The following is a 25873-nucleotide window of genomic DNA, read 5'->3' on the forward strand; positions in this document are numbered from 1 at the left end:
AAGGCGGAGAAAAGTTTAGTTGAGGAGAGGAGGGAGCTGAGAGTGAGATAGTTTATGCTGGAAAGTAACCCCTGTTACTGTTTTGTTCATTGCTGCACTTAAAGACACAACTGCCGTGGGTGAATAAACCTCACATCAGTAGTAGGGAAAATGCTAGAATCTATTATAAAGGATGTGATAACAGGACACTTAGAAAATAATAATAGGATTTGGCAGAGTCAACATGGATTTACGAAAGGGAAATCATGTTTGACAAACCTATTAGAGTTCTTTGAGGATGTAACTAGTAGAATCGATAAGGGGGAACCAGTGGATGTGATGTATTTGGATTTTAATAAGGCTTTTGATAAGGTCCCACACAGGAGATTGGTGAACAAAGTTAGAGCACATGGAATTGGGGGTAATATACTGGCATGGATTGAGAATTGGTTAACAGATAGAAAACAGAGAGTAGGAATAAACGGGTCTTTTTCAGGTTGGCAGACTGTGACTAGTTGGGTACCGCAGGGATCGGTGCTTGGGCCCCAGCTATTCACAATCTATATCAATGATTTGGATGAGGGGACCAAATGTAATATTTCCAAGTTTGCTAATGACACTAAACTAGGTGGGAATATGAGTTGTGAGGAGGATGCAAAGAGGTTTCAAGGGGATATAGACAGGCTAAGTGAGTGGGCAAAAACATGGCAGATGGAATATAATTTGGAAAATGTGAAGTTATCCACTTTGGTAGGAAAAACAGAAATGCAGAGTATTTTTCAAATGGTGAGATTGGGAAATGTTGATGTTCAAAGGGACCTGGGTATCCTTGTACATGAGTCACTGAAAGCTAACATGCAGGTGCAGCAAGCAATTAGGAAGGCAAATGGTATGTTGGCCTTTATTACAAGAGGATTTGAGTACAGGAGTAAAGATGTCTGACTGCAATTATATAGGACCTTGGTGAGACCGCACCTGGAGTATTGTGTACAATTTTGGTCTCCTTACCTAAGAAAGGATATACTTGCCATAGAGGGAGTGCAACGAAGGTTCACCAGACTGATTCCTGGGATTGTCGTATGAGGAGAGATTGAGTAGACTTGGCCTGTATTCTCTAGAGTTTAGAAGAATGAGAGGTGATCTCATTGAAACATACAAAATTCTTACAGGGCTCGACAGGGTAGATGCAGGGAGGATGTTTCCCCTGGCTGGTGAGTCTAGAACCAGGGGTCACAGTCTCAGAATAAGGGGTAGGCCATTTAGGACTGAAATGAGGAGAAATTTCTTCACTCAGAGGGTGGTGAATCTTTGGAATTCTCTACCCCAGAGGGCTGTGGAGGCTCAGTCATTGAGTACATTCAGAACAGAGATCGATAGATTTCTAGATATTAAAGGCATCAAAGGGATAGTGCAGGAAAATGGCATTGAGGTAGAAGATCAACCGTGATCAGATTGAATGGTGGAGCAGGCTTGAGGGGCCGGATGGCCTACTCCTGCTCCTATTTCTTATGTTTGTATGCTCTCACTTGTTTTAAACATTAGGTCAGAATTTACTGTCAACAGTGAGGCTAACAGCGCTCACCTTTATTTATGCGCAAATTGCACAGCAATCTCCGGCGACCACAAATGCACAGTTAAATGCGAAAATCTGGAAGTTGCTGTCTGAGATGCACTGTCCCTCCATCAGCTTCACAAAAACAGCATCTCGCCGTCTGACTCACCATTCAAATACACTGAACGATGTGACGTTCCCGTACTGACATCGTAGATACGGACTAAACTCGCCACAAAAGTTAGGGCTTGTCCATTCCAGTCTAAGTACCCTTTTTAATAGTGTGATAAGTCTTGATTACTGCCAAACAACCTCTCTGGCACTGAAAATTAACCTTTACAAGTGTGGAGTCTCATTCATTCAGCATTCAATTGTTGGAGATTTTTAAAAAATTATACATTTTTAAAAAATAAAATTTCTGTCTCTTTTCTTTCTCTCTCTTAATCCAATCTTTCTTTCCCTCTCTTTATTTCACTTACTGTAACTGATTCGACATTGAATTCACTATTCTAACTTACACTTCCTGGTTCAGACTCTGCACTGCTCATTAACGATTCTTCAATCTGACTGGTTAAGGAGATACACAGTTTCTTGCCCTGTTCACACAGGTCCCAGATGCCCTGTAGAGGGCACTGCACCGTTTGGATCTCTAACTTACAGCAACTTCCAGCGCAAAAGCTCATGGAGAATGTATGGGCAAGGGCAAGTCTAACGAATGGCAGGCACTGTTTGTTTGCCGCTCATAGTAAATTCTGTCCCATTAAGTTGTGGTCTGTGTGTCTAATTGACCATTGGGTTCTGAACCTGCTTCAGCTTGTTACAATTGTTTAATTTCTCACTGATACTTTTAAAACCATTTCTGATACCAGAATAACAATAGCTCTTTTATGAGCTTTTCACGTAAGTACACAACACTGCTCTCATGAGGTCCTACCTACCTTATTGCAGCAACCAGTGGAACTGTGTGAATTGAGAAAACAGTGAGTGAAATCTGGTCATATTGATGCCCAATTTATGCAGCTTGTGGCTATAGAACTGCTAAAATTGATTTCAATTGAACATTGGATAGATTTCTTTCAGAAAATAATATTTTGGGATACAGTGCATGAATAATTTGAGACATGACATATGGTAAGTTAGCAGGCTTGGTAGGAACAGGTGTCTTTGGACCTATGCTATATCCTCATGTCTGGGTCTGTTGTAGGCTAATTGATAGAGATTAATTGCTATGATTAGTCAGCAACTCCATTATCGTTGTATCATGTGTCTACCAGGATGGTAGAAGGTAAACTAGATGGACCTTGGTCTTTTTTCATCTAGTAATTCCTATGTGCCTTCTTAAGTCACACTTGACTCCAAGCAATTCATCGACCTTCAGGACAAAGAAAAACTGTGAGGGTCTACCAGTGGACCCCAAGGTGAAGCGTCCAATACTGAGAAAGGCTTGGCTGTATCCAGACACTGATATTAGGCTGAAGACATGTATACATTTAACCTTTCACTTGCCTGAATGGAAATGCAATAATCTGTAAGTAAAGGCAAATGACAGCCCAATGCGCCATATGAATTATTTCTATAACCTGTAAATGCTTTTCATCTGCTAACACTTGGTAACCAACACAAATATCTTGGTCCTATGCCTCTATTTGCATCTGAGAGGAAATTAAGCCATTCACTGATCGATAAAGTATCCCTAAATTGATTAATGGAGTTTAACAATTAGTGGAGCAATCAAATATTTTCAGAGCCAGGAGTGAATTCCTGATGCAATTTGACAGTGTGATATCTTCTGATGGAGTGGCATCTTTTTATTCTTGTGCACACACGCACACACAAACATGTTTCTTTCAGTTGGCAGTTTACAGAAAGCAGTTTAACTTTGTCTATGTTCACCTAGTGAAAATATTAGATTAAAAGATACAAGGGTAAATAAATTCTCCAGCTTTGCTGGGCTGGCGAGAAGCTCATGTACTGATATTACGTCCATTTAAAATGAATGATTGGAGAATGGCGAGTTGCATGTGCCCAGATTTCCAATAAGTTCTTAGTTCAACAGAACGAAAACTGGGCAGGTTCTACAAAGGGCAGGTGCTCTGCTCCTCCAGCTTACTGCCCTAGCTTCTCAGTGTCATTCCATGGCAGCAGTGAAGGAGTTAATTCATTATGCGGCTGACAGGCAGGATTGCTCGGCAACCATAAATCGTGCCTTTGTCCCTAGCTGATTGATTGGCTCAGGTGATGTAATGCACATTTGTATTTTGTGTTGTGATATTACTCAGTGCACAACATTTGCTCCAGGGACCTATTAATAACTATCTGTACAACAGGTTATTAGTAATTGTCATTAATCTCATTAATATTAGTCAATCAGTGGACTCTAGGTCAGTGAAAGACATTAGATCTGAAGATTTCAGCAACAGGGCAGCTGCCAGAGAATCACCATTTTTTTAATATAATGACTGGGACAATTAACAAACCTGCAGCTTCCTTTCGTTATGCTCCTAGAACCTCATTCTTAAAAAAAAATTATAATTTTCTCTTTTTGATTCCCTGCAGGAGATGCCTAATTCAAGGCAACCTCCCTTTAACCAGAGGACAAGATGGCCTGAGTTTGCAGACTCCTCCGTTGACCATCGCCACCTCTACTGTGCAATCAGCTGGCAGGACCTGAATGGAGCCCTGTTCATTTAAAGGGGCAGCGCTGATGCCTCAGGGAATTTTTCACACATGCTCCATTGGCCTGGAGCAGCATAGGTACATAGGAGCAGGAGTAGGCCGTTCAGCCCCTCAAGCCTGTTCCACCATTCAATTAGATCATGGCTGATCTGTATTTTAACTCCATCTACCTGCCTTGGTTCCATAATCCTTAACCTTGCTTAACAAAAATCTATCAATCTGAGTTTTGAGATTTTCAATTGTCCTAACCATTAATTTTAAGGTTATGCCCTCTTGTTCTGGACTCCCCCACCTCCGGTACACAATGGTTGTGTTGGCCATTGTGGTAATCCCATTAATTTTTAAGTGCAATAGCTTTTGTGATCACTGCGTAGCAGAGATGCCACAGGTCAATAACGTACTTTGTACTTCTTAAAATAGAAGTTTGCTACATAACTGCAGTCACTGAACTTCAAACAGCATGAAGTGCTTTAAGCCATTTTAATGTGAAAAGGTGCTGTATAAATTGATTTTTAAAAATGTTTTATTCGTTCCTTCATCTCAGGGTAGAAAGATACCGACAGTGAAGACCTGTTTTAAATATCATGCCAAGATGGATAAAGAAGATGCAATATCTTTTCATAACGGGGCACGACACATTTGTAGGAACATAGGAACAGCAGTAGGCCATTTAGCCCCTTGAGCCTGTTCCACCATTCAGTGAGATCATGGCTGATCTGTGACCTAACTCCATATACCCGCCTTAGCCCCGTATCCCTTAATACCTTTGGTTAATAAGAATCTATCAATCTCAGATTTAAAATTAAGAATTGAGCTAGCATCAAGTGCCGTTTACAGAAGAGAGTTCTAAACTTCTACCACCCTTTGCGTGTAGAAGTGTTTCCTAACTTCACTCCTGAAAGTCCTGGCTCTAATTTTTAGGCTATGTCCCCTAGTCCTAGGGGTGGCGGGAAGAGAGTGGGTGGGGAGATTTGCGGGTGCAAAGCCTGGAAGATAAGTGGGCAAGTAATCGCGACCTTAATAAGGCCAATCAATGGCACTTCCGGGTTTCACGCCCGGTAGCCAACCTGATTGACAGGCTGGCTACCTATCGTCAGTGAGAGGAGCTGCACATCAGAGAATGGCGGGGGAGAGGGGGGGGTGGCGGGAGAAAGAGAGACAGATCATCGGGCTTTGGGAAAAATTGGAGATCGGGGTTGGTGGGGGATGGTGTGTCTTCCAGCCGACAGCGGAGATCGGCGATAGGGGGTGGGGGGAGGGTGTCTTTCAGCTGATATCGGAGATCAGAGTGGGGGGGGGTGTGTCTTCGAGTCGACATCGGAGATTGGAGATTAGGGGCTCCATGCAGCATTGGTTTTAAGATTTTATGTTTGTTAACTTTTCTTAGCATGGAAAATGTCATTTTATTTAATTTATTTACTGTATTGTTCATTGATTTGGCCCTTCCAATACACAAAATATAAAGTACCTTAAGTATCTCAATTGGGTACATTGTCCCTTTAAGTATCGGCCATCGGGTTTAGGTGAGGGCGGGACTTCCTGGTGACTGATGTGTACACGCAGACAGATTTGCCTGGGTCTAATGCAAAAATGGGTAGGTTGGAACTGGGATGTCTGCTTGCTCCTAAAAACATCGATTTTGTATGCCTCCCCGCTCCCAACTCACCCGATCTTCTGGGCTAAAATCATGCCCCTCGACTCCCCAACCAGCGGAAATAGTGTCTCTCTATCTACTCTATCAGTTCCCCTTAATATCTTGAAGACTTCGATTAAATCACCCCTTAATCTTCTAAATTCCAGGGAATACAACCTTAATTTTTGTAATCTCTCCTCATAATTTAACCCTTGGAGTCCAGGTATCATTCTAGTAAATCTATGCCACACTCCCTCCAAGGCCAATATATCCTTGCTAAGGTGCAGTGCCCAGAACTGAACACTGTATTCCAGGTGTGGTCTAACCAGGGCTTTAAATAGCTGTAGCATAACTTCTACACCCTTGTATTCCAGTCCTCTAGATATAAAGGCCAGGATTCCATTAGCCTTTTTGATTATTTTCTGTACCTTTTATGACATTTTAATGATCTATGTACATGGACCCCAAGTCTCTTTGGACCTCCACTGTTTCGAGCTTTTCACCATTTAGAAAATACTCTGATCTATTCATTTTAGGACCTCACACTTGCCTACATTGAAATCCATCCTGCCCATTATTCCCACTCTCTGTCTCATCTGGCCAGCGCAGTGCCTACCGTTCTGTTTGGCCGTCTCATAGTCTTCCTTGCACACCAGCCGGCTGTCCTCCATCAGATAGAACTCATCCCCCGTGGCCAGCTGCCGGTTACACATGATGCAGGAGAAGCAGTGAAGGTGATAGACAAAGTCCTGGGCTTTCCTCACCACCTGGGTTGGGGGGATACCCTGCTGGCAGGCTGCACATTTTGTCCCAAAGCGTCTGCAAATAACCAAAAAAAATGACAAGGTAAATTTATTTTACAAGTTTGTCCAACATGAATATCACTGTTTTTTTTACATCTTCTTTCCTGATATTTGAAGAAGAAAGCACTTGCATTTATATAGCGCTGTTCACAACCTCAAGACACCCCAAAGCACTTTACAGCCAATGAAGTACTTTTTTGTAGTGGAGTCACTGTTGTAATGTAGGAAACATGGCAGCCAATTTGCACACAGCAAGGTCCTACAAACAGCAATGTGATAATGATCAGATAATCTGTTTTAGTGATGTTGGTTGAGGGATAAATATTGGCCAACTCCCCAAGCTCTTCTTTGAATATTACCATGGGATCTTTTACATCCACCTGACAGGGCAGACGGGGCCTCGGTTTAATGTCTCATCTGAAAGACGGCACCTCCAGCAATGCAGCACTCCCTCAGTACCGCACTGAAGTGTCAGCCTCTAATAAGTGCTCAAGTCTCTGGAGTGAGGCTTGAATCCACAACCTTCTGTCTCAGAGGCGAGAGTGCTGCCAACTGAGCCAAGGCTGACACTATTTGATACTAATGCACAACACTGAAGCTTTTATCAGGGGGTGAGGGGGAACTAAACGGTCAATGCACTAAAGCTGGTGCCAGGTGTCAGCAGAACTTGAAAAACCATCACTGAATGCGGGCCAGTCCGTCGCTTAGTGCTGGATATCTTTGGCTGCTGGCCATCCACAAATGTGTTTACTCATCACTTCATCGTTTCAAGTTTGAAAAATGATTATAATATTTCTGAGTGAACGGCTGAAGGTTGACTGGTGAGAAGGCTGCCCATAATGAAAAAACAGTGTACAGCATTATAGATTTCAGCACACCAGGGCCAAGTCCCTGGCCTCATTGAAAGGATCACATTCAAGCGAATCCATCATCAATCGTAAAAGCTATTTTCTAATATTCCAACTGTTCCTTATTAAAATCATACCGTTCCTGGCCTTAAGAACCAATGTACCAGTGTCAGCCATGACTCAGTGGGCAGCATTCTCACCCGTGTCAGAAATTTATTGTACAGGTTTGTCCACAACTTGTGTGTTTTTTTAATCATCTTTCCCGATATTTGAAGAAGAACATTGCATTTATGTGGCACGTTTCACAACCTCAGGACATCCCAAAGCGATTTGCAACCAATTAAGTACACTTTGAAGTGTAGTCACTGTTGTAATATAGGAATCGTGGCAGCCAATTTGCGCACAGCAAGAACCCACAAACAGCAATGTGATAATGACCAGATAATCTGTTTTAGTGATGTTGGTTTAAGCTGCACTCTGGGACTCCATCACATATTCCAGGCTTAAACTCCAGTGCAGTACAAAGGGGGTGCTGCACTGTCGGAGGTGCTGTCTTTCCAATACAAACATGGAACTGAGGCTTTATCCATTTGTACTGACAGTTCAAATGGATGTGAAAGTTTCCATGGAGTTATTCAAAGATTCGGGAATTCTCCTGGTGTCCTGAACTAGTGTTCCTCCCTCAACCAGGGGGCAATGTTGGTCAGGACTTCAGGAATAATGCTTACACAACAACAGCCCTTAGGGACATGCCGAGGATGTGATAAAGCTCTTTCTTTCAATTTTGTCGCACTTACTATGCTTCCTCATTTTCTTTCTTTTCATTCCATTGAAAAAATTAGGACCATAAAGTTATTGCAATTAAATCATACTACATTAGGAGACAAGGTAGATTTGTGTCAGAATTCTGAAACGGCATGTGTCACAACATTATCCTCTTTAAAAATACCAGTGTCACCCCTGAGGGTACATTAAATCTGAATCATTGCTCTGTATCAGGATAATTTTCTTTTCTTTACATTTTACTTCAAGCAACCGATCATTACAAATCGAAACAGGAAAACTAGCAAACATTTAAAATATAACACTCAAGGTAGCGGTGTTAAAAAAAATCTTCACAGAAGGGATGCATCAGACCTGGTTTTCACATAGATATTTCAGTGGTGTATACTCTCAACACACATGTCACAGCTATGCCTATTTGTACAGTGGTCTAACATGCTTCAAGAGAAGGATGGACTTGGGAGCCTGTGCGATCCTGGCGATTGTACCAGGAACGCAAACACTGGGAACCTCTACCAATGACCCCAGTGCACTCTCCAGAGTCAGGGCAGGATCCCCCCCTGTTGCATGTCACTCACCGGGCACTCATGCCAAGGCTGGTTCACCTTGGGTGCCCAGCTGCCTCAGTTACTTGAAGGTAAATCAGCGTCAGAGCAGTGGGAGGCATTCAAGGAGGAGATAGTGAGGGTTCAGAGCAAATATGTTCCCACAAAGAAAAAGGGTGGGACTCCCAAATCTAGAGCCCCCGGATGCCAAGAAGCAGACAGGATAGGATAAGGCAAAAAAGGAAAGCTTATATCAAATATTGAGAGCACAATACTGCAGAAAGCCTGGAGGAGTATAGAAAGTGCAGGGGTGAAATTAAAAAGGAAATTAGGAAAGCAGAGAGAGGGCATGAAAATATATTTGCAAGTAAAATTAAGGAAAACCCCCAAAAAATGTATAAATATATCAAAAGCAAGAGGATAACTAAGGAAAGATTAGGGCCTATTAGAGACCAAAAAGGTAACCTATGTGTGGAGGCAGAAGACATGGGTATGGTTCTTAATGAATACTTTGAGTCTGTCTTCACAGAAGAGGGAGATGATGCAGACAGGAGGAGGACTGTCAAATATTAGATGGGATAAACATAGTGAGGGAGGAATTATTCAGGGGATTAGCATCTTTGAAAGTAGATAAATCTCCAGGCCCAGATGAAATGTATCCCAGGCTGTTAAGAGAAGCAAGGGAGGAAATAACGAAGGCTCTGACCATCATTTTCCAATCCTCTCTGGCTACAGGCATGGTGCCGGAGGGCTGGAGGACAGCTAACGTTGTACCGTTGTTTATAACGGGATCGAGCGATAGCCCGAGTAATTACAGGCCAGTCAGCCTAACCTCGATACTGGGCAAATTATTGGAAACAATTCTGAGGGACAGTATTAATCGTCATTTAGAAAGGCACGGATTAATCAAGGACAGTCAGCATGGATTTGTTAAGGGAAAGTCATGTCTGACTAACTTGATTGAATTTTTTGAGGAGATAACAAGGAGGGTCGATAGGGGTAGCGTGTTTGATGTAGTCTACATGGATTTTAGCAAGGCTTTTGACAAGGTCCCACATGGCAGACTGTTCAAAACAGTACAAGCCCATGGGATCCAAGGGAAAGTGGCAAGTTAGATCCAAAATTGGCTCAATGGCAGGAAGCAAAGGGTAATGGTTGACGGGTGTTTTTGTGACAGGAAGGCTGTTTCCAGTGGGGTTCCGCATTTATAGTCAGAGAACAATACCTGGTGATTACTATCTGTAATCACCAGGTATTGTTCTCTGACTATAAATGCGGTAACCTTCCATGGAATCCCACACTCGCTCACCTGACGAAGGAGAAAGCCTCCGAAAGCTTGTGATTTTCAAATAAAACAGTTGGACTATAACCTGGTGTTGTAAGATTCCTTACATTTGTCAACCCCAGTCCATCAACCGGCATCTCCACATCATAGACTATAAGAGCAGGGAGGTTATGCTAGAACTGTATAAACATTAGGTAGGCCACAGCTAACCTGAGGGTAGAGTATTACATACTGTTCTGGTCACCACATCACAGGAAGGATGTGATTGCACTAGAGAGGGTGCACCGGAGATTTATGAGGATGTTGCCAGGACTGGAGAATTTTAGCTATGAGGAAAGGTTGGATAGGCTGGGGTTGTTTTCTTTGGAACAGAGGAGGCTATGGGGAGATTTAATTGAGGTGTATAAAATAATGTGGGGCCTAGATAGACTGGACAGGAAGGACCTATTTCCCTTAGCGGAGGTCAATAACCAGGGGCATAGATTTAAAGTAATTGGTAGAAGGATTAGAGAGAGCTGAGGAGAATTTTTTTCACTCAGAGGGTGATGTGGGTCTGGAACTCATTGCGTGAAAGGGTGGTAGAGGCAGAAACCCTCATCACATTTATAGGGTACTTGGACATAATTGAAGTGCCATAATCTACAAGGCCATGGACAAAGAGCTGGAAAGTGGGATTAGGCCAGAAAGCCCTTTTTTTTTGGCTGGCACAGACACGATGGGCCAAATGGCCCCCTTCTGTGCCGTAAATTTCTGCAATTCTATGATTCTAATCTGCTGGCACATCCAGCGACTGCTGCTGTTTCCGGAGGGGGATGACAGGTGCCCCCTCCACCCCACAAAGAATGCAGATATGCCCCCTGAACGGTGGGATTTACTTTGTTTCTGGTTGGTCAGGCCATTATCTTGGTCTGCCCCCTGCCCCTTTCATCCTCCTCCTCCCCCGGTGAGCCCACATGGAACCTTGGTGCCCTAGCACACTTCTCCTCACTGGGCAGATGGCCACCGATCTAACTCCCCAACCAGCTGAGAACGTCTTATCTCTATCCGTAAGGAGTCTCTGCCCTCCCTAACGGCCTCGACCCTGACCCCTTTGATGCCGCTGTAAGGAGCGGGTGAAAGGATCCAGCCCCTTACAAGGCCCTACAGAATCTCAGAAGGCCTACTGTCAGGGTCTTTCTGGCACACACCCATCAGACTTGTGGTGGGAATTCATCTGAAGGGACGAGCATTCTCGTCTCCGGTGTTGGGGAGAGTGCAGCCAGACAGGAGCTATCCCACCCATGAACTGTCCACCGTTGGTGTCATGGGTTGAACTCAGCATTTTCTGTTCAGACCATCATCTGTTCAACTGTGACATCATCCCATGAAGCTGTCCATTTGAAAGAGAGGGACAATGCAGTTTCGACAACAAAATTTAAGATGCAGATTTAGGATTCTGAACACTGGTTTTTAATAATGGACCCATTGGCAGTCCTCTCCCACCCATCGGTTAAAATCATGGTCTAAGTGTTGGCAGGCCAGCTGACCAAGTATTACAAGCAAGCCCAGTCCTACCATCCGATATATATAGGCACACTTTCCATCAGGAGTCATTAAATGGCAATCACGAGCGGGAACCTTGGCTGAGTTTATTCGCCCCCACCCCACCCCACCTTCTCCAAACCCAAGGCTGCTGAGGTCAATCGTAGCACTTCACGGCCTGAGATCAGACAACTCAACATAGACTCGGGATCAAACCTGGGACAGGGAGTGCTTGGAAGGGAACTGCAGACAGAGATTTACTTTGTTGTAGAACCAGCCCGGTTTTCATTCCATGATCCGCTTCAGTCGGTTATCCCTCAGGCGGTGAAGAATCTTCACTACATCTGACCTAAGTGTGCTTGTTGGGGCACTCTGCACCTAAACTGTGCTATACTTGACTGGGAATGCTGGATGCAGCACTGTAAAACGAGCTTAATCCTCCATCAGATGCTTGCGATGCTTTACATGAGAGTACACCACCATTTTATCGGAACGGTCAGCTCTTTCAATACAGCGCCCTGTGTTATTACACCCTCGACTACAGTGGCGTAAATTGTTGTCTCCACCGTCTGGGTGGAAATCTGGTGGGGCGGATCATGGAATGAAATTCGGGCAGGTTCTACAACAAGGAGGCAATCTCCTTCACCAGAATACGGTGAAAAAGAAAATTTAGTCCAGCATATCTCCTTTTCCTCTATTCCTATCCTAGCTCACTATTCATTTTCAAAAAGATCACTCCTCCCAAAGCATCCGAAAGACAGAAAAATTACCAACCCAGTAGATAACCACTCCCATTTCATCCAAAATGTCCCAGCAAAAAGCATGGGAAAAATTTTGCAGCAACAGACCCAATTAGTGCTGCATTCAACCCTTCAGTGCCAAAGGAACACATCAAAAATGCTACTAATTTAAACCAAGGAAGTCAAGCCAATAACCTCAGCTAGGCCAGTTGGCACTGACTTGCAGGCTGCGGTTTGCATCTGCCAAGTTTCTGCTGACTTGGTGCTGGGAGTGCAGTGATAAAGGAAATGCATTTACGTAGAATTGCATAGAATGTACAGCACAGAAACAGGCCATTTGGCCCAACAGGTCTATGCCAGTGTTTATGCTCCACAAGAGCCTCCTTCCTCCCTACTTCATTTAACCCTATCAGCATATCCCTCCATTCCTTTCTCTCTCATATGTTTATCTAGCTTCCCCTTAAATGTATCTATGCTATTTGCCTCAACTACTCCTTGTGATGGCAAATTCCACATTCTAACCACTCTCTAGGTAAAGAAGTTTCTCCTGAGTTCCCTATTGGATTTATTAGTGACTATCTTATATTTCTGGCCCCTAGTTCTGGTGTCCCCCTTAAGTGGAAACATTTTCTCTATGTCTACCCTATCAAACCCCATCATTATCTTAAAGACCTCTTTCAGGTCACCCCTCAACCTTCTCTTTTCTAGAGAAAAAAATCCCAGCCTGTTCAACCTTTCCTGATAGGTATAACCTGTCAGTTCAGATGTCATCGTAGTAAATCGTTTTTGCACCTTCTCCAATGCCTCTATACCCTTTGTATAATATGGAGACCAGAACTGTGCACAGTACTTCAAGTGTGGTCTAACCAAGGTTCTATACAAGTTTAACATAACATCTCTGCTTTTTAATTCTATTCCTCTTGAAATGAATCCCAGTGTTTGGTTTGCTTTTTTAACCTGTATCATTACTTTTGTGTATCTGTGCGCCCAGATCCCTCTGCTCCTCTACCCCAGATAGGCTCTGATTTTCCAAGGAGAATGTGGCCTCCTTATTCCTACCAAAATGTACCACCTCACACATTTACGTGAGTTGATGCTGAGTCAAGCCACCTATTTGTAGCTGAGGTGATGGACATTTATGAACAGCTCTAAAGAACCAAGCCTTTCATAAGGGATTGGGTACCCGAGTTCATTGGTATGTGGTCCTTCCACCCACGGAGCTGGATCTGAATCTGAATCTAGCTTCGACTGATGGAACAAAAGCTTCAATTTCTGACACCTCTCTAACCAATTGATCAAATTGATCCAGTTAGCTTATTCACTGTGGTGGGGTTGAAATATCAGTAGCTACTGGGAAAGGTAATTGAAGCAGACAATATAAATGGAGTTCAGGAGACAACTAGACGTGTTTCAGGTGGTGGGAGAAGAAATTCAGGGATAAGGTGAGAAGTTTGGGATTGATCCATGAAATGGACAGGCTTGTTGGGTCCAATGGCTTTTTTTTCCTGTTCCTAAAAATTCTTCGGGTTTTTAACGTGATGTTTCTATGATGGCATGGACAGTCCAAATCCACTTTTCAGTGGGTGTGAGTCCACAGCTAAAAAAAAAAGCCCCCTATTCAGCACAATATTGCAACCAAATACAGAAAGGTCGCAAGGTTGTCTGGTGGAAATGGTTATGTAGCATTGAGGCAGTAGGAGGTGGTCTTTTGATGTTGAATCAAAAAGAGAAGGTAAGATTGAGAAGTATGTACTGTATAAGATCTCTTATCTCTCAAAATCATGGACTGACCCTTGGTCAATGACTAAATGCACCACCACAACAACAACTTGCATTTATATAGTGCCTTTAATATAGTAAAACAGCGCTTCACAGGAGCGATTATCAAACAAAATTTCTCACCGAGCCACGTAAGGAGATATTAGGACAGGTTGGTCGCAGAGGTAGGTTTCAAGGAGCGTCTTAAAGGAGGAGAGTGAGGTAGGGAGGGAATTCTAGAGATTGGGGCCGAGGCAGCTGAAGACATGGCTGCCAATGGTATGGGGCGATGAAAATTTATATGGCACTGAGCCACATAAATCAGGAAGGTAACAGGCTCGATATTTGATCTGTGCAGATCTCCATGATCTCAGTTGGAAATGGGGTGTGAGCACTACAGTTAGCCTCAGTGCACCTGGTGTAGTGGGGGGGAAACCAAATCAGTAAGGTCTTGCTCCTGGTCAGTATCCAGTGAGTGCTGCTGGAAAGTGGTACATGTGAACTTTGGGTGAGGGCAGGGTCGGGCCTGGCTCTGATGTCCACCCAAGACATAGAGGAAATGTTTCCACTGTGGGGGGAAGCCAAAACTAGGGGTCATAAATATATAAGTCAATTATAATGGAGCTATAACTTTACGATACTTTTGTCTCTCAGTTCTCTTTTTTTTCCCACAATGGGAGTTTACTGTTAACAGCATGAACAGATGTATCAGTCAGTGCCACTGAATATCTCAGTGACAGTGTCAATGTTACCATGTGATGACTATATTGGTAGGTATAGAATATCTACATGATTGAAGATATTAGAACTAATAAAAGTTCCTACATTCTTGAAATAACCCAACCATCTCTTATTTTTTTCTTCTCCCCACCTCAACATATAGCCAGTCCTGCTCCCACATAAGAGTTCTGCTGCTGTCCCAGGTGTACAAGCACGTATCCACTGTATATACAGGAGCCAATGAAGCATACATCAGCCATTCCCAGACATGCTCACTTAACTGACTGAATTGGGTTCCAGTAATAGCGGTAATTCCTGATTGGCAGACAGCCCCAATCTCAAGTCCCTGAGGGGAAAGCACTGTACAGAAAGCTCCTTGATCTCAAGCCCGAGAGGAACGCATTCTATCACCTCTGATACAATCTGCTCTGACATCCTCCTTGAAATTCTATAAACCTTTCACCCTCCTCGCTTGTCCTTAAAACAGACTTAAATTGTACTACAGCCTTCCAATTATCTGTGTGACCGTGAATTAGGTAAGTTTGTTCCCCGTTTATTCAACATTCTCATCCTGTTTGTATTTCTCCAATAGGTCAGGGTAGTGGGTGTTCAACTGACAGACCCACTTCTACCACTCAAGACTTCTTTCTTTTTAAGCCTGCACAGCACCAAATACAAACAGTAACATCTTCAGTAAAATGACTACTGTCTTTGTCCTGTAGAATTACCATTACTATATTTAGAGTGTACTATGATAACAACAACCTACACTTATACAGGGCCTTTAAAATAGAAAAATATGCCAAGATGCTTTGCAGCAGGAAAAATAAAAAGGAACAGACGATGAACCATGGTGGGAGAGTTTGGAAAACTTAGTCAGAAAATGGCTCTCTGAAACTTTTAAAGGTAAAGAAGAAAGATGGAGGGGTTTGGGGAGAGAGTTCCTGAGAGTGGGGCTGAAGCAGTTGAAGGCTCTGCCACAAGTGGTGGGGCAAAGAGAGGGGAACATACAGAAAGCCAGAGTCAGAGGATCAAAGGGTGCGAGAGGGAAAGTATGGTTGGAGGACATGGGGAACAGGCTGAAGTCTTGGAGGATGTTGAAGATGAGTATTTTAAATTCTAGGTTTTGGGGCAGATGACACCAGTATAGATTAGCAAGGCCAGGTATAATGGACGAGTGGGACAGGGCATGAGTGGCCAAGATTTGAACAAGTTGGAGTTTATAGGTGGAGGAGGATGGGAGGCCAGTAAGGAGATCATGGCAGAAATCTAGTCCAGAGGTGACAAAAGTGTGGATAAGAGCTTTGGCAGTAGGGAGAATGCAGGGGTGGTGATGTGGGAGCAAGAAGAGAAGTCATTACTGGAGATGCCCTGGCTGCACTGGGACAGGCAGGAGCAGAACCACATATGGGCAGTCCCACAAAGCTAGACAACATGAAGAAGGATGATGGCCAACTGTGTTGAATGCCATGGAGAGGTTGATGAGGACAAGAAATGCTAGCACACTGTGATCATAGACCCAGGGGATGTGTTTTCTGGATTTATCTGGGTGTTCTCAGTGGTGTGAGAAGGCAGAAGCCACTGACGCAATTCAAACAGAGGGCTTTGGGAAGGGTGGACACAGAACTGGGAGGTGACAACATCTTTAAGGAGCTTAGAAAGGGAAAAGAAACCTTACAGATTGGGCAGCTTTTAGAGAGGCCAGATGGGTCAATGATGGACACTTTGAGGAGGGGTTGACAATAACGGTTTTGCAAAGGAGAGAGAGAGACACTGCCTGAACAAAGGGAGCCATTAACTGTCAACTAGCGTGGGGAGTGGGGAGGGGCAGGAAAGATAATTGAATGATTATGTTAGGAGTACTTAGGAGTTGGATGAGGTGGGGGTCAAGAGAGCAGGAGTAGGTCTTATGAAAGTGATGAGCTTGAAGATGGTAAAAGAAAGAAAGAACTTGCGTTTATATAATGCCTTTCACGACCTCAGGACATCCCAAAGCAAAATACAGCCAATGAAGTACTATTGAAGTGTAGTCGCTGTTGTAATATGGGAAATGTGGCAGCCAATTTGCACACAGCAAGGTCCCACAAACAGCAATGTGATAATGACCAGATAATCTGTTTTAGTGATGTTGATTGAGGGATAAATAATGGCCCAGGACACTGGGGAGAATTCCCCTGCTTTTCTTCAAAATAGTGCCATGGGATCTTTTACATCCAATTGAGAGGGCAGACGGGGCCGCGGTTTAACGTCCCATCCGAAAGAAGGCACCTTCGACAGTGCAGCACTCCCTCAGTCAAGTCTCTGGAGTGGGACTTGAACCCACGACCTTCTGACTCAGATGCTACTGAGCCACGGCTTACAGGGTAGAGGGAAAGGAGTGAAACTATAGGGTCTTCAGAGCATCCGGGCAGGGTGAGTGAGGTCTGGGAGGTGGTCATGAACAGGGGAAAACGGAGGGCAAGGTAAGAGTAGTGGCAGCTATATCAATTTAAGAGACCCCATGAGTTCTTTACATTTGGTGTTGGAAGTAAGGAAGGAGGGAACGGGGAAAAAGTGTTTGAGGAGTTGGTTCTCCTTGGAGAAAAGGAGCTGTGGGTTATCCTGTTGATAACTGACAAGTCCTATCAAAAAGAATTTAAGGGTTTTTGGCATCTGGACGCTTAATTGTTGCTACTTGCTGAGATCCTCATGTACCTGCTGTGCAGTCCAGTCTTAGATACATGATAATTGGAATACATGATTTATGTTGTTACTTTGTGTCATTAATAAAATTGCCGCCCATGGGATAATTAATAAAAACAAGTTACATTATTTCTAAAAACACAGCACTTAATAATCGCTTAAAGTCGATAAATTGCTCAAGTCTTGCTATCACAGTTTATGATGTTACCTAACCGCTTGATGCAATATTGGCTTGTCGCACACTCATAGTCAAGTCATTCGAAATGCAATCTACAGGAAATATGGGGTGGGGGGGGGGATATTTCATCTACATATTTGTACAGTTGTGCTATTCCTTGTAACATACAGTGCAATAAAATCCAATTGCACTATAATTCAGATTATGTTGGACAATATCATTTCAGTTAAAAGCATATCTCCTTCCCAGTAATACTGCAGTGCCATGCTGTGTCGCGGAAGTTTCCTTCCACTCTATGGCTCATTATTACCATACACCAGCGTACTACAGGGCCTGGCTATATTTGTTGGCTCAGTGCCACAGCACACTAATGTACTTCAGGCCTTGCTATCACTCCATTACACAATGCAACTGTCCTTAAATGCACTGCACGGCTAGATACATTCCATGAAACAGTACACGAATGTACAACAGGGAACATCCAGCACTCCATGGCAAAGTATACTAATGTACTATGGGGACATAGAGTGCTCTATGGCACAGTATACTAATGTACCGTGCGGACACCGAGTGCTCCATGACACAGTATATTTATGTACCATGGGGAAACAGTATTATGATACAGCAGAGAAGGTGGCCATTTGGCCCATCATGCCTGTGCCGGCTCTTTGAAACAGCTATCCAATTACTCCCACTCCCCTGCTCTTTCCTCATAGCCCTGCAAAATTTTCCACTTTATGTATTTATCCAATTCTCTTTTGAAAGTTATTATTGAATTTGCTTCCACCACCCTTTCAGGCAGTGCATTCCGGATTATAACAACTCATTGCATAAACTTATTTTCCTTATGTCACCTCCGGTTCTTTTGCCAATTACCTTAAATCTGTGTCCTCTGGTTACCGATCCTTCTGCCACTGGAAACAGTCTCTCCATGTTTACCACATCAAAACCCTTCCTGATTTTGAACACCTCTATCAAATCTCCTCTTAACCTTCTCTCTCTAAGGAGAACAACCCCAGATTCTCTAGACTCTCCACATAACTGAAGTCCATTAATCCATGAGGTGCTGTGGGCCATCAGCAGCAGCACAATTGCATTCCAGCACAATCTGTAACCTCATGGCCCGGCATATTCTTCAATCTGCCATTACCAACAAGCCAGGGGATCAACCCTGGTTCAATGAGGAGTGTAGAAGAGCATGCCAGGAGCAGCACCAGGGATACCTAAGAATGAGGTGCCAGCCTGGTGAAGCTACAACACAGGACTACATGCATGCTAAACAGCAGAAGCAACATACTATAGACAGAGCTAAGCGATCCCACGACGAACAGATCAGATGAAAGCTCTGCAGTCCTGCCACATCCAGTCGCGAATGGTGGTGGACAATTAAACAACTAACGGGAGGAGAAGGCTCTGTGAACATCCCCATCCTCAATGATGGCAGAGTCCAGCACGTGAGTGCAAAAGACAAGGCTGAAGCGTTTGCAACCATCTTCAGCCAGAAGTGCCGAGTGGATTATTCATCTCGGCCTCCTCCCGATGTCCCCACAATTGCAGAGGCTAGTCTTCAGCCAATTCGATTCACTCCACGTGATATCAAGAAACGGCTGAGTGCACTTGATACAGCAAAGGCTATGGGCCCCGACAACATCCCGGCTGTAGTGCTGAAGACTTGTGCTCCAGAACTAGCCGTGCCTCTAGCCAAGCTGTTCCAGTACAGCTACAACACTGGCATCTACCCGACAATGTGGAAAATTGCCCAGGCATGTCCTGGCCACAAAAAGAAGGACAAATCCAATCCGGCCAATTACCGCCCCATCAGTCTACTCTCAATCATCAGCAAAACGATGGAAGGTGTCAACGACGGTGCTATCAAGCGGGACTCACCAATAACCTGCTCACCGATGCTCAGTTTGGGTTCCGCCAGGACTACTCGGCTCCAGACCTCATTACAGCCTTGGTCCAAACATGGACAAAAGAGCTGAATTCCAGAGGTGAGGTGAGAGTGACTGCCCTTGACATCAAGGCAGCAATTGACCGAGTGTAGCACCAAGGATCGCTCGTAAAATTGATGTCAATGGGAATCAGGGGGAAAACTCTCCAATGGCTGGAGTCATACCTAGCACAAAGGAAGATGGCAGTGGTTGTTGGAGGCCAATCATCTCAGCCCCAGGACATTGCTGCAGGAGTTCCTCAGGGCAGTGTCCTAGGCCCAACCATCTTCAGCTGCTTCATCAATGACCTTCCCTCCATCATAAGGTCAGAAATGGGGATGTTCGCTGATGATTGCAGTGTTCAGTTCCATTCGCAACCCCTCAGATAATGAAGCAGTCTGTGCCCACATGCAGCAAGACCTGGACAACATCCGGGCTTGGGCTGATAAGTGGCAAGAAACATTCGCTTCAGACAATGACCATCTCCAACAAGAGAGGGTCTAACCACCTCCCGTTGACATTCAATGGCATTACCATCACCGAATCCTCCACCATCAACATCCTGGGGGTCACCATTGACCAGAAACTTAACTGGACCAGCCACATAAATACTGTGGGTGCAAGAGCAGTCAGAGGCTGGGTATTCTGCAATGAGTGACTCACCTCCTGACTCCCCAAAGCCTTTCCACCATCTACAAGGCACAAGTCAGGAGTGTGATGGAATACTCTCCACTTGCTTGGATGAGTGCAGCTCCAACAACGCTCAAGAAGCTCGACACCATCCAGGACAAAGCAGCCCGCTTGATTGGCACCCTATCCACCACCCTAAACATTCACTTCCTTCACCACCGACGCACTGTGGCTGCAGTGTGTACCATCCACATGATGCACTGCAGCAACTTGCCAAGGCTTCTTCGACAGCACCTCCCAAAGTCACAACCTCTACCACCTAGAAGGACAAGGCACATGGGAACAACACCACTTGCACGTTCCCCTCCAAGTCCCACACCGTCCTGACTTGGAAATTTATCGCCATTCCTTCATCGTCGCTGGGTCAAAATCCTGGAACTCTGTACCTAACAGCACTGTGGGAGTATCTTCACCACACAGACTGCAGCGGTTCAAGAAGGCGGCTCACCAGCAATAAATTCTGGCCTTGCCAGCGATGCCCACATCCCATGAATGAATAAAAAAAGTCTTTCATCCTTGATACCATTCTACGTAAATCTCCGCTGCACACTCTCTAAAGTGTTGACATTCTTCCTAAAGTGTGGTGCCCAGAATTGGATACAATACTCTGGGTGGGGCCTAACCAGTGTTTTATAAAGGTTTAGCATAGCTTCCTTGCTTTTGTACCCTCTGCCTTTTTATAAAGCCACGGATCCTGTATGCCTTTTTAACAGCCTTCTCAATTTGTCCTGCCACCTTCAAAGACTTGTGTACATACACCCCAGGTCTCTCTGTTCCTGCACTCCTTTTAAAATTGTATCATTTAGTTTATATTGCCTCTCCTCATTCTTCCTGCCAAAATGAATCATTTCATGCTTCGCTGCGTTAAATTTCATCTGCCATATGTCTGCCCAATTCACCAGTCTGTCTACGTTCTCCTGAAGTCTGTCACTATCCTACTCAACTATTTACTATCTTTCCGAGTTTTGTGTCATCTGCAAACTTTGAAATTATGCCCTGTATACCCCAGTCGAGGTCATTAATATATATCAGAAAGAGCAGTGGTCCCAAATACAACCCCTGGGGGACACCACTGCACACTTCCCTACTGTCTGAAAAACAACTGGTCAAAACTACAGTACTCTCTGGTTTCTGTCCCTTGGCCAATTTCGTATTCATGCCGCAACTGCCCCTTTGATCCCATGGGCTATCAAGTCTAAGATCGAGCATTCTATGACACAGTATATTAATACTCCATGGCAGAGTGCACTAATGTACTATAGGGACATCGAGCGTTCCATGGCACTGTATATTAATGTACTATAGGGACATCGAGCACTCCATGGCACTGTATATTAATGTACTATAGGGACATCGAGCATTCCATGGCACAGTATATTAATGTACTATAGGCACATCGAGCACTCCATGACACAGTATATTAATGTACTATAGGGACATCGAGCGTTCCATGACACAGTATATTAATGTACTATAGGCACATCGAGCATTCCATGACACAGTATATTAATGTACTATAGGGACATCGAGCGCGCCATGGCACTGTATATTAATGTACTATAGGGACATCGAGCACTCCATGGCACTGTATATTAATGTACTATAGGGACATCGAGCACTCCATGGCACTGTATATTAATGTACTATAGGGACATCGAGCACTCCATGGCACTGTATATTAATGTGCTGTAGGGACATCGAGCATTCCATGACACAGTATATTAATGTACTATAGGGACATCAAGCGCTCCATGACACAGTATATTAATGATCTTCATCAGGTGTCGTACATAATTCTTAGTTTGGTCTGGACTTGTTTACAAATGTTGTCATAAGCTTGCTTCTTCTTGGTTGATAACTTTCCTTTATCCATGATGAGTGCAGGCGATATTTCTCATCAAGTGTCCTTCTTAGGTCAGCATCATTTTCAACAACCAGCCCTGATGTTTACAGGCAGTTTTGCCCAAGTCTCCTAAAGCTGCATTTTGGTCTTGGTCTCTGAAGCTGTTCCAGTCAGTTTCAATCTCACTGGAAGCTGTACTTACAGTGATCAAATACTTTGGCGTAGCTGTGCTGAGCTCTAGTCTTGAGCAACCAGACTTGAGTATGTTCACATTTACTTGCTTGGATGCTTCTTTTGCCAAGGGGCTTCTGAGGAGGTTTAATGTGAATGTTGAGTTTTACACGAATCAGGAGATGGTCTGTCCAACATTCAGTGCCTCTCATTGCTTTGGAGATCTTGAAATTGTTGATGTCTATGTTCCTCTAAGAAGTAATCAACCAAATGCCAGTCTTTGGAATGAGGGCGCATCCAAGATGTCTTGTTCGTGTTTGGCAGCCAGAAGATGATGTTGTTGATGATAAGACTGTGTTCACTGCACTTCCTTAGGCGCAGAAGGCCGTTGCTGTTGTAATTTCCAGTGCCATGTTTGGATGGTCTGACCTGATACAAGCTTTAAAATTGCCCAGGATGATGAGTTTGTCATTTTTAGGTACCTGAGAGATAGCGTGATCTAGATCTTCATAGAACTTGTTTTTGATTTTATCTGGGTTGGTCATGGTTGGTGTATAGGCACTGATGGGGCAAGACATTTCCCAACGAGTGCCAAGCTTAGTGTCATCAGGTGGTCTTTGATATCATTGGGAATGTTCTCAACTTTAGCTGCGATACTGGACTTGAGAGCAAAGCCAACGCCAACTTCACAACGTTCCTCTTTGAGCCACCAATCCAAAAGAAGGTAAAATCAGCACCAGTTCCCTTAAATTGATCAACTTCAGCAAGACGATTTTCGCTTAGTGCTGCAATGTCTATTTTATATCAGTTCAGTACTCTGGCAATCAGCGCAGATCTACATTGAGATCTATCGGTGGAATCACCGTCCATGAGTGTTCAAACATTCCAGGCAGCAATGCTGAGAGGGAAAGATTTGGTTCATAATTTTGGATGTTTGCAACTGCAAAAATGGACTTCTCATCAGCTGGGACGTGCTGACCATGGAAGAGAGAAATGGGCAAGTTTCAGGGCACCCATTCTAGCCCATTCCGCCTGCCACAGAGATGAGCAGAGCTGTCCAACAGAGGGTTGCTCAGTCGCCCAGGAGTGGTCGAATTCCACTGCTGCTTGATTCGGTATCTGATGCACCCATACCGAAACCTGCATTTTCCACAAAGCCTTGTTGCCGCGCCTTCTTAGCCGGAAAAGTTAGCATATCTGCCCACTCCACCTAATTCGCCACAGCCGTCCTTGTGCACTGAGGAGATGGGTGAATCTTTATCACCCGGGATATAAATCCGCGGGTTACCCTCACCTAGTTTAGCCTGCGAGCCGACGCAGTTTGCCGGGGTGTGGCCGCCGCTGTGCACAAGCGACTACTTGGAGCCATAGGTGAGAGTTGTGTAAGCAGAGAGGACCAAAGATTGCGGACCATCCAAGGGATGCGGCATGTCCCCAGTCAGAGGTACTACCCCTTCTGCTTAACACTACACCCCATGGCACAATACATTAATGCACTATAAGGACAACAAGCGCTCTGTGACACAGAATATTAGTGTACTATAGGGACATCGAGTGCTCCGTGAGACAATATACTAATGTACCATAGAGACATAGAGCATTCCATGGCACAGTATATAAATATACTATAAGGGCATTGAGCATTCCGTGACACAGTATATTAATGTCCTGCAGGGACTCTGAGCATTATATTACACAGTATATTGAAGTACCAAAGAGATATCAAGCTTTCCATGGCACAGCATATTAATGTCTATAGGACTATCGAGCACTCCATGGCACAATATATTAATGAAAAATAGGGACATCAAACATTCCATAACACAATATATTAATGTCATGTAGGCACATCAAGCATTCCTTGACACAGTATATTAATGTCATGTAGGGACATCAAGCATTCCATAACACTGTATATTAATGTACCAAAGAACATTGAGCATTCCATGACACTGCATATTAATATGCCATATGGACATCGAGGGCTCCAAGGCACAGTATATTGATGCATTATGATAACATCGAGCATTCCATACCACAATATATTAATTTATTATAGGGACATTGAGCATTCCATGACACAGTATATTAAAGTACAATACGCACATCGAGCATTTCATGACACAGTTTATTAATGTAATATAAGGACATCGAGCATTGACTGGCACAATATATTAATGTACTTTAGGTATATCAAGCGTTCTATGGCACAGTATATCAATGTACTATATGTACATCGAGCTTTTCATTGCACAGTATCTTAATGTGCAATAGGGACATTGAGCATTCAATGGCACAGTATATTAATGTACTGTACACACATCGAGCTTTTCATGGTGAAGTATATTAATATGCTTTATGGACATCAAACGTTCCATGACAAGGTATATTAATGTATTCTAGGGACATCGACCACTCAATGACACAGTATATTAATTCACAATAAGGACATCGAGTGCTGCGTTGCATCCTAAGTTAATGTACTATAGGGACATCAAGCACTCCATGTCACTGTATATTAATGTACTATAGGTTCATGAGCATTCCATAACACTGTATATTAATGTACTATAGGCACAGTATATTACTGTACTATTGGTAGATCGAGCTCTCCATGACGCAATATATTGTTGTACTTTAGGGACATCGATCCCTCCATTATATAGTATCATACTGCACTATTGGTAAATCGAGCAATCGATGACACAGTATGTTAATGTATTTTAGGGACATGCAGCATTCAATGACACAGTATATTAATGTACCATGCATACATCGAGCTTTTCATGTCACAGCATCTTAATGTACTACAGGGTCATCGAGCATTCAATCGCACGGTTTATTAATGTACTATACGTACATCGAGGGTTCCATGACACAGCATATAAGCATATTTTAGGGACATTGAGATTTCTGAGCCACAGTATATTAACATACTACAATGACATGGAGCTTTCCATGACACAATATATTAATGTACTATAGGGACATCGAGCACTCCATGACACAGTATATTAATGTATTACATGGACATTAAGCACTCCATGATACAGTATATTAATGTAATTTATAGACATGGAGCATTCCATGACACAGTATATTAATGTACAATAGGGATATCGAGCATTCCATGGCACACTATATTAATTTGCTATAGGTACATTGAGCGTACCATGACACAGTATATTAATGTAATTTACGGACATCGAGCATTCCATGACACAGTACCTAAATGTGCTTTAGGGAAATCGAGTTTCCGTTGCCACAGTATATTAATGTACTATAGTGACATGGAGCTTTCGATGATGCAATATATTAATGTACTATAGGGACATTGAGCGCTCTATGACACAGTATAGTAATGTAGTATAGGTACATAGGGCATTCCATGACACAATATACTAATGTACTATTGTTACAACGAGCTTTCCATAAGATATGGAATAAATAAATAATTACTTTGCATCAGTATTTACACTAGAGGAAAAGGATAGCATGCAGGACATCCCAGGAAACTCGTTTTGAATCAGTG

At 43.6% G+C, this 25873-nt stretch overlaps 1 protein-coding gene across 1 annotated transcript in view; it reads right to left on the reverse strand.

The window, feature by feature from the left end:
* lhx4 (LIM homeobox 4) overlaps positions 1-25873 on the reverse strand; it is a 101230-nt gene that overhangs the window by 10117 nt on the left and 65240 nt on the right. The window contains exon 3 of the mRNA XM_067989761.1: positions 6457-6659. Within this exon, the coding sequence (XP_067845862.1) occupies positions 6457-6659 (203 nt within the window). The remainder of the gene's footprint in view (positions 1-6456; positions 6660-25873) is intronic.

The sequence above is a fragment of the Heptranchias perlo genome, chromosome 9, assembly GCF_035084215.1.
Source record: "Heptranchias perlo isolate sHepPer1 chromosome 9, sHepPer1.hap1, whole genome shotgun sequence".
Taxonomy (NCBI): Eukaryota; Metazoa; Chordata; class Chondrichthyes; order Hexanchiformes; family Hexanchidae; genus Heptranchias; species Heptranchias perlo.